This window comes from Neophocaena asiaeorientalis, unplaced genomic scaffold (genome assembly GCF_003031525.2).
Source record: "Neophocaena asiaeorientalis asiaeorientalis breed wild unplaced genomic scaffold, Neophocaena_asiaeorientalis_V1.1 scaffold114, whole genome shotgun sequence".
Taxonomy (NCBI): domain Eukaryota; kingdom Metazoa; phylum Chordata; class Mammalia; order Artiodactyla; family Phocoenidae; genus Neophocaena; species Neophocaena asiaeorientalis.
Genome location: NW_020173116.1, coordinates 1,854,489 through 1,872,401, shown reverse-complemented (window position 1 = coordinate 1,872,401; position 17,913 = coordinate 1,854,489). Strand labels below are relative to the sequence as shown.

The 17,913-nt window shown below is 40.4% G+C and overlaps 1 protein-coding gene across 1 annotated transcript in view; it reads right to left on the bottom strand.

Moving 5' to 3' along the window:
* DNAH6 (dynein axonemal heavy chain 6) overlaps positions 1–17,913 on the bottom strand; it is a 283,212-nt gene that overhangs the window by 114,253 nt on the left and 151,046 nt on the right. The window contains exons 36-44 of the mRNA XM_024743950.1: positions 17,466–17,648; positions 16,793–16,936; positions 14,303–14,524; positions 13,401–13,548; positions 10,917–11,074; positions 9,323–9,454; positions 4,369–4,540; positions 3,464–3,610; positions 2,786–2,859 (exon numbers count right to left, since the gene is read on the bottom strand). Of these exons, the coding sequence (XP_024599718.1) occupies positions 2,786–2,859; positions 3,464–3,610; positions 4,369–4,540; positions 9,323–9,454; positions 10,917–11,074; positions 13,401–13,548; positions 14,303–14,524; positions 16,793–16,936; positions 17,466–17,648 (1,380 nt within the window). The remainder of the gene's footprint in view (positions 1–2,785; positions 2,860–3,463; positions 3,611–4,368; positions 4,541–9,322; positions 9,455–10,916; positions 11,075–13,400; positions 13,549–14,302; positions 14,525–16,792; positions 16,937–17,465; positions 17,649–17,913) is intronic.

Sequence of the window (17,913 nt, the reverse complement as noted above, 5' to 3'; positions counted from 1 at the left end):
ATGCTAGCAGGGCTTTAAAACCAAGGAAATCAGTTTAAAGAAACTCAGACGTTCATGGCTAACTGAAAAATTCATTTAATTCAACCTCTTCAAGTGGTACATTGGAATTTCAATGATCTTCGCAATAAAACTCACACAGAAGCTCAGAAATGATTTGAAATTTTTTCTCACTTTAACTTACTCTGGTTTCATACTTTTGCTCTTAAGCTGTTGACATCAGAAAAGCAAAATTATTGAAAATTATGTATGGCAGATTGTGTTATAAAAAGTCATGCCAGAACTATACATAGTTTTTACACAGCAGTCATTTAATTAAATAAATCATTGAGCATGATATTTGGTGTAAACTATAGGCAACTGAGTGTCCGTTTGGACCTACTGATAACTTCTTGTCTTTGCCGTAGCAACTGCCCTAGGGACATTTTCTTTTGGAACCATTGACTAAAATACATATAGGCAATGGAAGAAGAGTCCAACTACTCTTTTTGCTTTGCTTCATTTCCCCATTTGATAATAATATCATTAGAAACACACAGGAAATATAATCACCACCTGAAAATAAAGTTCGGATTTTGATTTTAAGAATACATTTAAATAGACACATTTCGCAGCAAGATCTTTTTTTGACCCACCTCCTAGAATATTGAAATAAAAACAAACATAAATAAATGGGACCTAATTAGACTTAAAAGGTTTTGCACAGCAAGGGAAACCATAAACAAAACCAAAAGACAGCCCTCAGAATGGGAGAAAATATTTGCAAACAAAGCAACTAACAAAGGATTAACCTCCCAAATATACAAGCAGCTCATGCAGCTCAATGACAAAAAAACAAACAACCCAATCCAAAAATGGGCAGAAGACCTAAACAGATATCTTTCTGAAGAAGACATACAGATGGCCAAGAGGCACATGAAAAGCTGCTCAACCTCACTAATTATTAGAGAAAGGCAAATCAAAACTACAATGAGGTATCACCTCACACCGGTCAGAATGGCCATCATCAGAAAATCTACAAACAATAAATGCCGGAGAGGGTGTGGAGAAAAGGGAACCCTCTTGCTCTGTTGGTAGGAATGTAACTTGATACAGCCACTATGGAGAACAGTATGGAGGTTCCTTAAAAAACTAAAAATAGAACTACTATATGACCCAGCAATCCCACTACTGGGCATATACCCTGAGCAAACCATAATTAAACAAGAGTCGTGTACCACAATTTTCATTGCAGCACTATTTACAATAGCCAGGACATGGAAGCAACCTAGATGTCCATCTACAGATGAATGGATAAAAAAGATGTGGTACATATATGCAATAGAGTATTACTCAGCTATTAAAAGGAACAAAATTGGGTCATTTGCAGAGATGTGGATGGACCTAGAGACTGTCATACAGAGTGAAGTAAGTCAGAAAGAAAAACAAATATCATATATTAATGCATATATGTGGGATCTAGAAAAATGGTATAGAAGATCTTATTTGCAAAGCAGAAATAGAGACATAGACATAGAGAACAAATGTATGGATACCAAAGGGGAAAAGGGGGGCAGGTGGGGGGAATTGGGAGATTGGGATTGACACATATACACTATTGATACCATGTATAAAATAGACAACTAATGAGAACATACTGTATAGCACAGGGAACTTTACTTAATGCACTGTGGTGACCTAAATGGGAAGGAAATCCAAAAAAGAGGGGATATATGTATATGTATAGCTGATTCATTTTGCTTTACAGTAAAAACTAACACAACATTGTAAAGCAACTATACTCCAATAAAAATTAATTAAAAAATAGATACATTTCATACAAATAAATTGTTTAGTATTTTTTTTAGTTGTCAGGGGTTATCAGGGTGGTGAGGTATAGCATATGTGTATGATATAAAGATGAGTCCATTCATTTGTTTCAACAGTGTTGATTGAGAGCCTGCTGTATACTTAGCTCTGTGCAGGAAACTAGGGATTTAAACAAACAAACATGGCCCTTGCCCTCTCAGGGACAGTAGGAATGTTGTACCCAAACAAGAGTCAACTTGGTAAAACAAGACGGCTATCTGTCAACATAGGTAGGGTGGTTAGACGGAAGTCTTCTAACATAGAATAATGTTACTCATCTAGAATAAGTCTATTCTAGGTAGGTCTAGGGGGTAAAATTAGGGCCTATGTGTAGATGTTATTGGGGGGACAGACTTAGGGAACTTAGTACAAGGAAAATTTCGCTACTAATTAGAGCTACCCTGAAATGAAGAAGGCAGAACTGCTAACTAATTAGCTTCCCATAACTGGAAACCTCTGAGCAGAGGCTGAAGAACTACACAGGATTCTAGGAAAGGAATTGGAGTCCTGAGTTAAGAGACTAAATCTCTTTGCTTCCTTCCAAATCGAATACCTGATGGGTTTCGGATTCAAAATATTATTAAAATGAATGTAACTAGATCAGAAGTCAGCAATCTTTTTCTCTCAAGAGACATATAGTAAATATTTTAGGCTTTGCAGGTCGTATAGCCTGTGTTGCTACTACTCCACTCTGCCTAGTCATTAGAAAGCAGTCATATACATAGTACACAGTCAAATGGGCCGTGGCTGAGTCCCTATAGAACTTCATTTACAAAAATGGGCGGTGGGTGGATTTGGACTACGGACCATAGCTTGCTGACCCCTGGTCTAGATCTCTAATCTTCACATGTGCAAAGCTCTTATAGAATATGAACTTGAAGTAGAAAAATAGTAAATGCTTTATAGCCTTCAAATGTAGTCGTCAATACAACATACTTACCTTAATGAAATCTCCAAATATGATGGGCCTAGTCAAAAAATATTCTAGGCCTATTGCAATTCCAAAATGTTTGTCTATTCAAAAAATAAAATCAATTCTTAGTATAACAATAAGCTTGAATGCAGGATATTAATGATAAGATATACAGAATAATAACCCCTGTTACTTTATTTAGAAGCCTAATTGGTACACATGAAACTGAGGGAAAGCCATGTTAATGCCATACCACTTTAGTCTGGTTGATAATCCCCCAGATTTAAGATTAAGAATATTTACTATTAGTAAACATTTTATTAAATAACAGATATTGAATACATATTAATAAATAAGAAATACTTTAGAAATATCCTGGTTTCTTAACCAACAAAATGCTATTTTTTTCCTACTTTCCCTCCTCTACTTAAAATTCTATACTGAATTAAGAATATTAACCCTTCCTGAATTTCAATGAAATGATTTTCATAATATTTCATATATTGTTATATATTTGGGTCATAGATAAATATATGAAGAAAAAACCTTTTACTCACGAATGATTACAATTCATTTTGCTCATTTTAGAAACCAAATTGTGTCTCCCTGGTAGTCTAATGGCTAAGATTAGAAACCAAATTGTTTTTCTACTAAAAAACAAAAAAACCTAGCTAAATAAAGATTGATATAAAGATTGATATTTACTGGCCATTTCTGTCAAAATAGCATGGAAATAGTGCTTATCTTCATTATTAATCAAACGGTCATGGAAGACTCTTTGACATTCATGGCAAAAAAGTCTAAATATCTGTATCTCTTCTCTTATTGTTCCTGGATCACATTGAAGGATACCTGTTTTTTAAGAAAAGGAGAAAAGAAGAAAAATTCTACAATTGTGGAATATCTAGTAGTTTAATTAAGGAGGAAATCCTTAAGTCCAACTTTATCCCCACACTACCAGAAATGGATGGTTCCCCAGTGGATATACACATATAATAATGGTGAGCTCATTTTTTGAAAGCAAAACTGGGGACACATTAGCAGTGAAAATGGGGAGGGTAGCAGAAGGGGGATATGGGGCCTAAAGAGAATTATTTTTTAAGTTGTGAGGTATTATAGCAGGGCCTTACGCTGTTACGAATGATCTGATAGAAGAGGAAGCATTGACAATGCAGAAGAGAAGGGGGAATTATAAGAGCAAAATCCTTGAGTCGGCAGGAGGGGATGCGATTCAATACTGGGGTGGGGCAGACTATTGGCACATGTTAGGGGCAGGGACAGCTGAACCACTGCAGTGGGAGGGAAGGCAGATGCAGGATGTCTGGGAAATCTGGAAGAGGAGGCCCTTCTGGTTTGATTGCCTCTATTTTTTTTCAGTGAAAAAGAAGACAGGCCACCAGCTGGGAGTGAGAAATGGGAGGGTGGTTTGAGGAAAGCTGTGAAGTAGCCAGTCTGGGGTGGGGGTGGAGGGTGACTTGAACAGGGACATTGTAATGGGATCTCCAGGCAAGTCTCAGACACCCATGTACACACACTTCTACTGAGAGATCTGGGGGTGAATGGAAATGGAAGGAGGGTGCAGGGCAGAGAATGAAGGTTCCATACACTACCTTGCACACATTTGGATAAATCCCTCAAGTTAAAGACATAATGAGACTTGGCTGGTGTAGGCAGAAGATCCACACTCATCCTGTTATAGATCTCAACTGAGGCTTCCACAATTTTGGATGCAGTTTGCTTTACATCTGGTGGGAAGTCATTTAGGAAGCCACTTAAGATGGCCTAGAATCAGAAACGTAATATGAGAGGGTTAGATTTTTTTTTTAACCAAAATTTATCTTTCATATACTCCAGATCTGATGATACTTTTTCTAATAATAAGTAGAAAATCAAATTACAGTGCAAGGACATGTGGATGTTAAAACTCTTCTTTTCTAGATGTGGCACATATATACAATGGGATATTACTCAGCCATAAAAAGGAATGAAATTGGTTCATTTGTAGAGATGTGGAGAGTGTCATACAGAGTGAAGTAAGTCAGAAAGAGAAAAGCAATTATCATGTAATAACGCATATGTTTGGAATCTAGAAAAATGGTATAGATGATCTTATTTGCAAAGCAGAGAAAGAGACATAGACGTAGAGAACAAATGTATGGATACCAAGGGAGAAAGGGTGGGGGGAGGGAGGAATTGGGAGACTAGGATTGACACATATACATTATTGATACTATGTATAAAATAGACAACTGATGGGAACATAGTGTATAGCACAGGGAACTCTACCTGATGCACTGTGGTGACCTAAATGGGAGGGACGTCCAAAAGGGAGGGATGTATGTATGTATATGGCTGATTCACTTTGTTGTGCAGTGGAGGCTAACACAACATTGTAAAGCAACCATATTCCAATAAAAATTAATTAAAGAAAAAACTCTTCTGGGGGAGAGATAAACTAGGTGTTTGGGATTAGCAGATACAAACTACTATATATAAAATAGATAAACAACAAGGTCCTAGTGGTTAGCACAGGGAACTATATTCCATATCCTGTAATAAACCGTAATGGAAAAGAATATGAAAAAGACTATATATATACATATAACCGAATTACTTTGCTGTACACCTGGAACTAACACAACATTGCAAATCAACTACATTTCAATTAAAGAAACTCAAAACACAAAAAAACGAAAACACAAAAACACCCTCTTCTTTCCATCTCAGAATATGTTCTCCAGAATGGACTCACTTCTGTCTCCTGTGATTGTCTGGTGCTGCCTGAGTAGGCATTCACAGCTGACCAGTGAACTTACCGTGAACCCACTCTCAAGTAATTAGACCTCTGCTGGCTGTGGGTCCAGAGGGTCTTCATGGAGTGCTCACACTTGTCTGGAAATGAGCTGAAGTCCTCTCTCTGATTTTTATGGGTGAATGACCAACAAATCTGTAGACTTTCACCTTCATGTATATTGAAAGTTCGACTTACTGATACCTGTGAACTCCCCACCCTTCAGCTTCCCTAGCTCAGTGTATGGCCCCACCCTCCACTCAGATCAGGAACTTGGAAGTCTCTTTTCTCTTCTTTTTTAAAAATTTATTTATTTATTTTTGGCTGCATTGGGTCTTCGTTGTTGCGCGCGGGCTTTTCTCTGGTTGCAGCGAGTGGGGTCTACTCTTCGTTGCGGTGCGCGGGCTTCTCATTGCGGTGGCTTCTCTTGTTGTGGAGCACGGGCTCTAGGTGCATGGGCTTCAGTAGTTGTGGCACGTGGGCTTCAGTAGTTGTGGCTTGCAGGCTCTAGAGCACAGGTTCAGTAGTTGTGGCACATGGGCTTAGTTGCTCCGCAGCATGTGGGATCTTCCTGGACCAGGGCTCGAACCAGTGTCCCCTGCATTGGCAGGCGGATTCTTAACCACTGTGTCACCAGGGAAGTCCTAGAAGTCTCTTTTGAAACCTGCCCTTCTTTGGGCAGTCGCTCTTGAATACATTTCTTGAATCTGCCTGCTTCCTTCTGTTCCCCTTGACGACACCCCATTCCAGACCTCACTCCTTTTCATCTGGGCTTCCTCACTCCCTCCTTACTCATTGGCCTCTCCATTCCCACTCATGTCCCTTCTGTTACCTTTAATCTGGGAAATAAGGCCCTGCACCCCCACCAGTGCATGCTCTGCCCCTGCCCAGCCTCTTCTCCTTACCCTCTCTCCCCACCAGACGCTGTGTCAGCCTCCCTGGCCTTACTACCCATGCTCTCTTCTCCCCCAGGACCCATTCCCACAGGGCTCTCTGCTTCGCAGGGACTTTCTCATCCTTCATGTTGGATATTACATGTCCTTCAGAGAGGCCTTCCCTGACTACCCAATCTAAGATAAGTCCTCCCATCAGTCTCGCTTATGGCTCTATCACTTGCCACAAGCTGAAAGTACATATTTATTAGCCTTCTAGCCCCAGTTGCTAGGGAAACTCATATTAGATTTTTAAATAGATAAACTCCCATCACCATTAGCCTTGGAATTACTTGTGGGAGAAGGCTCCAAATGCATATCAAATGCTTGCAAGTCAGCCCTTGTGACTTTAGATTTGGGGCTCATATATGACATAGTTTGAAATAAATCAAAGTATTTGTTTTCAATGAGCCTTCTGCTAAACATTATTTTTAAAAGCAGTTTGTGAGGACTATCTTTTTGAGGTACTGTCCTGCCGAGCCCCCAACATGAACTTAACATTCTCCTTTTTGGACCTCATGTTGAGTAGGACCATCCTAATACATATAAAATAAAAAATTACCATATATTTATGTATACATTATATATGACAAAAATAAAAATCCCAGTCTGTTTATTCTCCATCACACAAATACTAACACAGTTTACATCTATATCTATCTAATATATAGTATAGTTACATATATATTAATACTGTCATATATATACAAAATAACAAATTTACTTTAACTTATTGATTTTTTCAATTCTTGGTAATCCCCAAGTTCTTTCTCCTCCACACGATAAGGACAGGAAAGGTGGGCTGTGAACTCTGCTTAGATGGGCTGTGATTAAAAAGAAAGTTTGGGGGCTTCCCTGGTGGCACAGTGGTTGACAGTCCGCATGCCGATGCAGGGGACACAGGTTCATGCCCCGGTCCGGGAAGATCCCACATGCCGCGGAGCGGCTGGGCCCGTGAGCCATGGCCACTGAGCCTGTGCGTCCGGAGCCTGTGCTCCGCCACGTGAGTGGCCACAACAGTGACAGGCCCGCGTACCACAAAAAAAAAAAAAAAAAAAAAGTTTGGGATCCAAGACCTTTTTTTCTACAGACAAAATCTCCAGTTTGTTCTGCTAACGAGAAAAATATACTTCCCACCTGAATGCAGTCCAACCCAGAATCTCTCAGTTTTGCTGCACTTCATTTCTATTACTGCCCACAGCTAGGGTGAGTTTTAAATGACAGCCTCTAAGTTACGGTGGGAAATAGCAGTTCTTGCCTGTTTTCATCTGTAACGTGTTTGCTGGCTGATGTTCCTGTAAGTGACACATTTCCGTAGATGTGACATTCCCACAGGTAGAGGGAGGAGGCCGAAGGTTGGGAGCAGTTTCACTTCCAGGAGCCCAGACTCTACCTTCTTCCTCCCACCCAAGAAAATATTTTGGAATCATTAAGAATGCCATTTTGTTGTTGTTGTTAGGATAACTTTGAATTTGCTTGAATTTGTTAAAATGTAAAATAATTTGCGAATTTATTACCTTATCATCAGGCATAAGTTACTTGGGACACCCCCTCACCACTGATCACATCACAAAGTGTGTCAGGATACCATGGAGGGAATCACTCATTTCAAACTTTAGAATATACACATAAAGGTTCTCAACAAAAGGTAGGATTTAAAAAAGTCTAATACTTGTGTTGGTCTCCGTTACCTACTTCCTGTCATGTTCTGTACTTGCTACTTAATTATGGTAGATAAGCTCCCATCCTTTCCTATTCTAAAGTACTCTCTAAAAGTTTTCCAAAAGGTAGCAGTTCTTATGTATCCTTTTGGCATTAGCTCCTAAACAGCTTATTGGAACTACTTCCAATTTATTAAAAATAATTTCCCATGGATGTAGTTTCAATATGAAAACCACTTTCCAGCTGACTGTTGTGTATGTACTGGTTCTGGTCCTTTCTCTCCTCTAAGAAGACCCCATTGGAAGGAGAGGCTGATGCAGGTAAATGCAGAGGCTCACTTTATGTCTGTATCACTGCCTCTTTGGCTCCTGGGTGATTGCAACCAAAGCCAGTTTCTTCAGACCAGTCACCTGTCTCATCCTACCTGGATGCACACATTACCACTTCCTGCCTCTGTGACCACAGTCACCTGTGTGTTTCTGTCCACCCCTGTCAATTCCACCTTGTAGGACTCAGCTCACTGGCTGTCTCCTCTGAGTGTCTTTGCTGGTTGGTATGACATACTCGCTCTGGTCATGCTGCTTCATGGTCTCGCATCATTCTACTTAGGTTAATGCCTTGCACTTTCTGAACACTTCTGCTAATCCCTTACAGGGCAGACACAGTTATTTCCCCCAGTTAAAGGACGAGGAAGTGGTCCCCTGGGGAAGTTTGTGCAGATGGAAGAAATAAGCGTGGTTGTTTCTGCTGGGGGGGTGGTGGCAGCAGGGATGATGAATTCTGGGTTGATGTGTTGAGCCTGAGCCCGCTGGGTCATCAGGGGTGGTGTCTGCTGGGCAAGTGGACATAGACATGGCGATCAGCGAGGAGACGAGCATAGAGGCCGGGGCTGGGTAGGGATGAGATCTGCTGAGAGTCAAGGGCCTGGGACATAGCCTTCTTTAGAGGTAGGGGCAGTGTTCTGACCATCTTTCTGCATTCCTAAAACTACCTCTGAGACCACAAATGCAGAAGGCCATGATGCAAATGCCTATCAGCTACTGCCCAGATGCCCCTGTGCTTACCTGGTTTCTGCTGAGGAAACGATGGATGGGCTCCCTAGAAACAGACTGTTCCATGTGAATCTTGGAACAAATACGTTATTTTTCCCCTCTTGCCCAAGTTGGAATCCAGCCTCACCTGAAAAATCTGTTTCAGACTGTGCTCTGAGGGCATCGGAAGAGAGAACATGCTGAAGTGTCGGATGAAGCGGGCGGTCACGGGGTTGCGGCCACCACCTGGAGGTGCGCACGCTGATACAATCGTTACGTCCTGTATGGAGAGAAATCCACTTGGGTCACCCAGCAAAGAAGGACATGCAACGTGCCCATCCCAACAGTAGGACTCAACCAACAGTTTTGGAGGACCTACCCTAGGACAGCATTGTGTTATATTTTCCAACACATTATCTGACTTAATTCTCACAACCACCTCAGGAGATCACTGTTGTTATCTCCACTTTGTAGATGAAAAAATCAAGGCCCTGGATGATTAAATAAGTTACTCAAGGTTACTCAGCTAACTCATCTATCTTGTATAAATACTCCTATGTAAAAAGCTAATCTTAAAAAATTGTAAGAATTTGTACCTTAGGTTAAAATATATTTAATAAATACTAAGTATAGTCAGTTCTTGTTTTTTGTGGTAGCTGTGTTCTATAAAATTGCCAGGAACACTGAATTAATGCACCCTGAACCATTGCTCATAGGGGAAATACAGGGCTAGGTTCCTTCGAGCCTCTGGTTATAACATGTTCAACTGGTCAATACATGATATTGTAGGTGCTTCTGGCCTTGCCTCCTCTCTAGTCCATACCTTCCCTGCAGCCAAGGGGATCTTTCTACAATGTTTCCTTCAGAGGCTCCTAATCACATTCCTCATCGTGGCACCATGGTTCCCTGGGCTGACCTTTGCATGTCCTGCTGCTTTGCTGCTCACATTCCACACCCCCATGGTGTCTCACATTACTTGCTTTGAGATGTAAATAACTCCCTTTCCTTGCTTTGCCCTGCCCTGCCTGCAAAATCCTGTTCTGACATCACCTCTTCTGGGAAGGATTCCCTCATCATCAACCCAGTGCCCACCCCTGCTCCCCTCCAGTCTCTTTCCACTTATCAACCTACATTATAAACACATGTTCATCCATCCTCCAAAGCTGAGCCCTCCAGGAGGCTGGGGCTGTCTCAGTTGTCTATAAATCTCATGAATCAAGCATGGCAAGAAGCCAATACAGACTGAATGAATTGAGTTACACACAAGAAATGCAGAGGCCATATGTCATGGGCTGAATTATGTGTCCTTTTCTGCCTCCTCTTGGCCAATCATGTGTTGAAGCCCTAACTCCCCGTAACCCACAATGTGACTGTATTTGGAGGTAGGGTATTTAAAGAGGTAATTTAGTTAACATGAGGTCACTATGGTGGGTCCTAATCCAATATGACTGGTGTCCTTACAAGAAGAGATGGTTTGGACATGGATACAGGGAGAAAATCATAAGAAGACATAGGGAGAACATGGCCCTCTATAAGCCAAGGAGAGAGGCCTCAGAATAAACCAACCCTACTGACATCTTGATCTTGGACTTCTGCCTTCTAGAACTGTGAGAAAATAAATTTCTATAGTTTGAGTCACCCAGTCTATGGTACTTTGTTATGGCAACCCTAGCAAATGAATACACCATATTTCACTGCCATTTAAACTGAAACATGCAAAGTAATTTAAAACCTAAAGTAACCTGTATGTCTTTCCAAAAGAGTTTGTTTCTGTCATAAAATCCACCAAAATCTTGATATTGCCGAAGTAATTCAATGGGAGGTTGAGAGCCATAGCGATCCAGTCTGGGCATGTTTAAATCGTCAACAAAAATCACAATTCGTTTGTTTCCTGGTGCTCCTAGGAAACAACATGAATTTAAGAATTATTATTTGCCCTTGGTAAACGTAAGACGAGACTTAGGTAAGGCTTTGGACTCAGTGAACACTGTACAGGTCATAATGAGCTAAGTTTTTTAGAGTGAGAAGGGTCCCAAGCAGAGTCTTGTCTTGAGGATGAGAGATCTCCCTCTGGCCCCATCCAGGCTCCTACACGAAGCTGTGGATATTAGCACTTCAGTTGACCTTCCTCAATCCCAGCCACTCCCACTGCCCTCACCAACTGTGTGGCCTGGGCCTGGGGTGAGTAAAGTCATTTCCTTTTCACAGGAGGAAGCAGAAGAATCCCAAAAGTTTCCTTACATAAATGCCATCCCACCACCCCCTACAGGGAAAACAGGACAGGATATTCAAAACATCCTTATTACATCAAAGGGAAAGCCAGTGCAGTGGAGCTGTACAATGGCATATTTAACTTAGAGAAAGTCAGTATATACATTCAGAAGAAAAAAAAGAGTGATAACACAGAAGAGAGAATAACTTAAGAAGAGGAAGTGACTCCACCACGCTGGCATCCAGCATGTGAAAATTCCAAAGAAAACGAGGCAAACTCAGTGCCCCACTTCATCTTCTGGCCTCTGGAAGCCAAGTAGCAGATCAGGGGTGGGGAGGCGTGCTACGAGTACTATTCATAAAAATTTGGGGCCCCCACCAGAAAGACTGGCTTCCTTTGCCCTGCGCCTACCTGAGCAGGAAAAGGGTAACAGAGAGGGGCTAGGAAAGCAGCTGGCATGACAGGGTCTGTGAGATGATAGACAATGTGGGAGGTAGCTGGGCCTGAGCTCTGCCTAGTGCTCCACCCAGGAGGGCTGTGGGCTGGGCAAGTGGACCCCAGCAGCAGGAGGCTGCAGGATGTGCCACTGGAGGGTGGGACCAAGTGGGGCTGAGACCGTGATTCCCAACATCAGGGAACCTTCCAGTGGGAAGGTCAATGCTTGGCCTGTGCGCAATTCTTCTGGGAGGCCCTGAGAAAACCTGCTCCTGGAAGCCTGCCACGCCGAGAACGTGGACAACCATCAGGCCAACGGAGAAGCAGGGGCAATCCACAGAGGCCCACCTAAACTTCAGTTAGGGAGAACCTTGTCCTTCCCTTCTCCTCCCATCCAGATACACTAGAGCCTCCTAGAGGGAGGGTGGGGAGAGTAAAAGAGCCCCCATATCCCTCTTCACCTCCAGCACCTCCAGCCACAAACCTGGCTTACAGCAGAGGAGAGGAAGAGCTCTAAATTGCGTTTGGACTGATTAACAACAAGGTCGTACTGTAGAGCACAGGGAACTATATCAAATCTCCTGGGATAAACCATAATGGAAAAGAATATAAAAACTGTATATATGTATATAACGGAATCACTTTGCGGTACAGCAGAAATTAACACAACATTGTAAATCAACTATACTTCAAAAACAAAAAAAAGACAAAAATAAATTTTGGGTTTGGATTGAACCTTTACATTGGACCAGACTCAAAATTGCAAGTGACCAGAAGGTTATGGTATTTATCTAAGTGGTTAATAAGGCAGGGTGAGAGAGATCCCACAAAGCTTGGCGGAAAGCGCTGACTGAAGGAAACACCAAAACAGTTTCATGGTTATTCCCTACTGAGTTCAGATAAGTCAGTGCGCCAGACATAAAGAGTCTTTTTTTTTAAATTTTTGGCTGCATTGGGTCTTTGATGCTGTGTGCGGGCTTTCGCTAGCTGCTGCGAGCAGGGGCTACTCTTCGTTGCGGTGCACGGGCTTCTCATTGTGGTGGCCTCTCCTGCTGCAGAGCATGGGCTCCAGGCACACAGGCTTCAGTAGCTGTGGCACGGGGGCTCAGTAGTTGTGGTTCGCGGGTCCCAGAGTGCACGCTCAGCAGTCATGGCGCATGGACCTAGTTGCTCCGCGGCATGTGGGATCCTCCCAGTCTCTCAAACCCGTGTCCCCTGCATTGGCAGGTGGACTTCTAACCACTGTGCCACCAGGGAAGCCCCTGTTTGTTTGTTTCAAATAAAGGGAAATCAATGCAGGTTTGAAAGCATGGCATGAGTGGAGACAGGGAGAGCCTTGGAGAGGCAGAGATTGAAGATGCTTTGAGTTGAAGGTGGTGATAGAAATAAACTACCTGCTTGCTAACAGTAAGATATCTAGATCTATACCCAGGAAAGAATACCATTAACAGAATTACCTTTACAAATAAATTAAGCAAAGAGAATATCCAATTGTAATTTTATTACATGCACGGTTTATGTGACTTATTAGCATTTAATAATTAATTTGTGTGAGACAAATGACAAGGATAATTCTTACCTAGAATATTTTTTCTTTTCCTTTCCAGTTTTGATTCAATGATCTCTTGTGTTCTTGCAGATGAAGTCTGAGCAGAAAAATTTAGATAAACAGGAACATAGCCAGCTGATTCCTGAATTCTATTTAGCAGTCCTTTTGTAATAACAGACTTTAAAATAAAAAAAATGTTAATTGATTTCGCATTCAATATAAAATCTTTCAATTGTCTATATCAGTAATATTCCAGAACAATGAGTAAGAAACAGGACAGAAAAGGACAGAGGTTAGAGCCAGATTGAAATATCTGCCTTTCTCTTCCTGGAGATTCCATTTAATGATATTTATCAGAGCCAAAGAAATATCCTAATCAGCTCTATCTCAGCAAAAGTTTTTATTTTAGGATCATACCAAAAGCCATCTTGGTTACTATCCAAGTCAATTTGATAGTAAGATTTAGAAACTCAGAAATAATTTAGAGGGGAAACAGTGAGTGTCTGTTTATATGGATTCCCCCCAAAACCAAGAAGACCAAACAATCAGCATTTTCCTCTATACTCCACTTTATCTAAACACCATCGCTGTGTCGGGTAGAAGTAAATGGGCAGGAGGGGACAGACTGACCTTCATCAATAGTCCATTGGGGACACAAACTGCCTTGACAAATTCCCACCCCCCCCAAACACAGAAGATTGGTCCACAGGGTTCTCTGGTTTATATATATTATTGACACCCAGGATTTGTTCAGAAAGTGGCAAACTGTGGAGTCAATATAGATTCAGCACAGTCACATTCTTCCTGAAAAAATGATCAAAATTCAAAAGAAATTCCCCTGAGAAATAAGGTATTATTTACGGAGCTTACAATTCTAAGTTCATCGTGCCCTTGTTTTGGACAGGACTTCTTGCTTGATGTAGGCTTCCTACCTTGCCAACTCCCGTCATTCCGGTAAACAGCACTGAATGCCTGACCGCCAGTAGTTTTTCCATTAGATACCCAAAGCGCACTGTGTCAGCTGTAGGGACAAGCATCTCAAAAAACGGAATATCTCGGCTGTACTTGAAGGTGGGTATGATTTGTTCCCAGGGATCCAGCCGTTTGGTGTCGAAGTCCATGTGGATACTCCACAGATCACCAGAACTGGGAAGCTAGAGTATAAAATTAAACACCACTTTCAATAGGATTGACACATGGCAACAGAAATATTTGCACAGAAACAAAGGCAGTCATAGAACATGGATGGATTTGGATTTTTGTTCCTTTGTGGAAAAGTAGTTGTTTAAGATCAGAGTCTAATTCTTTAAGCTTAATCATGCAATGCAGTACAGTAAAAATCTGATATATTAACTATATCAAAACCCCATATTAGAATTGTAAATCATTTTCAATTCAATCCAACATTCAGGGGCTTACTCCATGTCAAATACTGTGTTTGGTGTTAGGGGAAAATGCTGAATGAGACCCAACCTCTGCCTTCAATGACCTTGTAATCTACCTGGGGGACACAAGCACATTAGTTAACACTCATGGAGAAATAAGGGTTATAGTGGAGTTTAGTACACTCACAAAGGAGAGATGGCTCATTTCTACTTTCAGGAGAGTTATAGTGGTGGCTAGAGATTTAGGAGGGCTTCTAAGGGGTGGTGATGCTACAACTTAGATTTGAAGGACAAGCAAGAGTCAGTCTTTGTCCTTCAAGCAAGGCAAAGAAGGGATGAGATGGGGATGGGGAAGAAGGAGTCAGGGTTCAGGCTCAGAAAACAGGTCTGGAAGCCATGGAAAGTGGCATGCATGTTGGGGACTATAAGAGATAAGTCTGGAAACACAGATGGGGCTAAATTATAACAATGTCATTTATTAAAGAGCTTGCAGCAAGAGTTCAGTGAAGGATTCTAAGTAGGTGGGTGACATGATCAGATCACATTTCAGAAAGTTCATTCTGGCAGCTGTACAGAGCAGTGGTGTTTCAAGCACACTTGACAGTGACTCAATTTGACATGGTGACATGGTACATACATATATATATATGTGTTCAAATATGTATAATATTCACCCAACTATCACTCTATTTTATATTCTATTCTATTTTTAAAAAAACTTTAGGATTTTCTACATATTCAGTTATGTTTTCTGCAAATAATGACAGTTTCATTTCCTTTCTAAAGTTTATTTATTTTTTCTTTGCCTTATTGCACTGGCTAGGATCACCAATATAGTGTTGACTAAAAGTTGTGATAGTGGATATTTCATTTTTAAAAATTGGGTTAATAGTCTTTCAACTGATTTCATGACCAATTAATAGACTGTAACCTGTAATTCTAAAAAACAATGGTGTATAGGTGAATTAGACAGGACTGGACCAAAAGCAAGGGAATAATAAATAGGCTATTTTAACAACCCAGAAAAGAAATGAAAAGAACCTGAGTTATTCAGAGGCAACAAGGAAGAAGAGAAGAGGAAATATTTGAAAAAAATAATTAGAAGAAAAAATCCATTCACTTAGGTCAGTAAAGAAAGAAGAATCTATAACACTCATTGAGTTCTGGCTACTATTACGTGGCTGTCTGGCCATTTACTAAGGCAAGAAACAAAAATCCAACAGCAGCTGTACAGAGTAATAGATAACAGGATATTACTATTAAAAAAACTGAATACATAGTGAAAAATCTTCTCCTGTGCTCTTTTGACATGTGCCATTGTTCTTCAAGCACTTCTTCACTATCTGACAAAACATATTCTGGGCTCTTCGAACTTTCCCTGCTTCAGTACTGGAATCAGCTGTTTCACTAAGGTGCTTTGGTTCTCTTTCGTGGAGAATAGTGTTTAGAAATCAGTAACTAAGTATGCTCATTGCTATTGAGGTATCATTCCTTCTAGTTCCTCTCAGCAGACAGAAGTAAGAAATTTATGTATGGATGGATGTATAGACCCATATATATATATATATTCCATGAGTACCAAAACCTATAATTCCAATCCAATAACACAAGGTGTATTCTAATCTTTCTCTTCCATATTTGTAAGTCCCTTCTCTTAACAGTGAGAAACCTCGTTGCCATTATCTTCAATATATTGATTCATTTGCTCAATTTTAGAACATACAGAAAGTAGCTTCAGAATTGCTAAACCATAACACTGTGAAAAAATAAGTTTACTAACTAAAATTCAATGTTTTTGCTAATAGTAGGGAGTTTTTATACACTTTTATACCTTACTTTCTTCATATGGCCGGGAGAGAACTCCTAAAAATTTTAATACAATAAACGTTACCTATAGTTTAAGAAAGTGAATAATTTTAGAAACGCTTTTACATGAAGAATTTATAGTAGGACCAAGGCTTTTAAAGTTTTAGTCTTGAAATTTAATTTTAATGATTCAGAGTTATTATGTTAAAATTAACTTTATTTGGCTCTTACCCTGGCATCAGGATTATCTTCAAATTGTGTTCTAATAAATGTATCAAAAGAATCCCAGTAGTTTTCAGTTAGATTCCCACCTAAAGACCATAAGTAACAGAATACAAAAGTCTGACACAGTAAAGTGTTCAGTTTTGTTTGCTCCTGAAAGAACAAAGGGAAAGAATTTTAATATTTTATATGCTAACATAAAAAGAATCTTAAATTGCAAAGTCTAAAGACTGTTTTGTTTAGAATTATGCATTTTTAAAAGGGCACATTGTATGTTTCTTATATTTCATTCAATGGTGCACAGAGTGATGTTTTATATAGTATATATTTAAATACTCGGATGAGAAAATGAATGGCAAGGAGCATGTAGAACAAAAGCTCAAGGTTGTCTTTCAACTGTTATAACTATGTTTATGACTGCATGAAGGTATTTAAGTAGACACACACTGCGATTATGTTATACTGTAAGGAAGTTTAAATATTGAGTAGCGGAGTAATCTATAGGCTAAATTCCTTCCAAATCTGAGAGTGTATGAATCTATTCATAGTCATTAGTCCCCTAGAAAATTAACTTGAAAATTAAATAATCATATGACAGAAAGTTTGGAGTTGTTTATTTGCAGAGCATCTATACAATAATCACATTTTCCTAGTTTTATAGCAGTAAGAAAACTTTTCCTACCATTGTCAAATTAACTCCATCTTTCCCAAGTATCAAAGACTCCAATAAGCAACAGAGCGTAGTAACTTTGCTGATGTCCACTTGTGGGATTGCTTGGTTGCATTTCTTATTGATAAAATTTAAACCGTCATCAACATAACGATGGAAAAGATTCAATATATATTCTTGAGTTTCTTCATTCAGCTGAAAAATCAAACAAACAAATAATATTTTAGCAAGACCAGATAAAATATATAATTAAGTTAAAAAAGGGTTGGTTCAGGGCTTCCCTGGTGGCGCAGTGGTTGAGAGTCTGCCTGCCGATGCAGGGGACGCGGGTTCGTGCCCCGGTCCGGGAGGATCCCACATGCCGCGGAGCAGCTGGGCCCGTGAGCCATGGCTGCTGAGCCTGCGCTCCGCAACGGGAGAGGCCACAACAGTGAGAGGCCTGTGCACCGCAAAAAAAAAA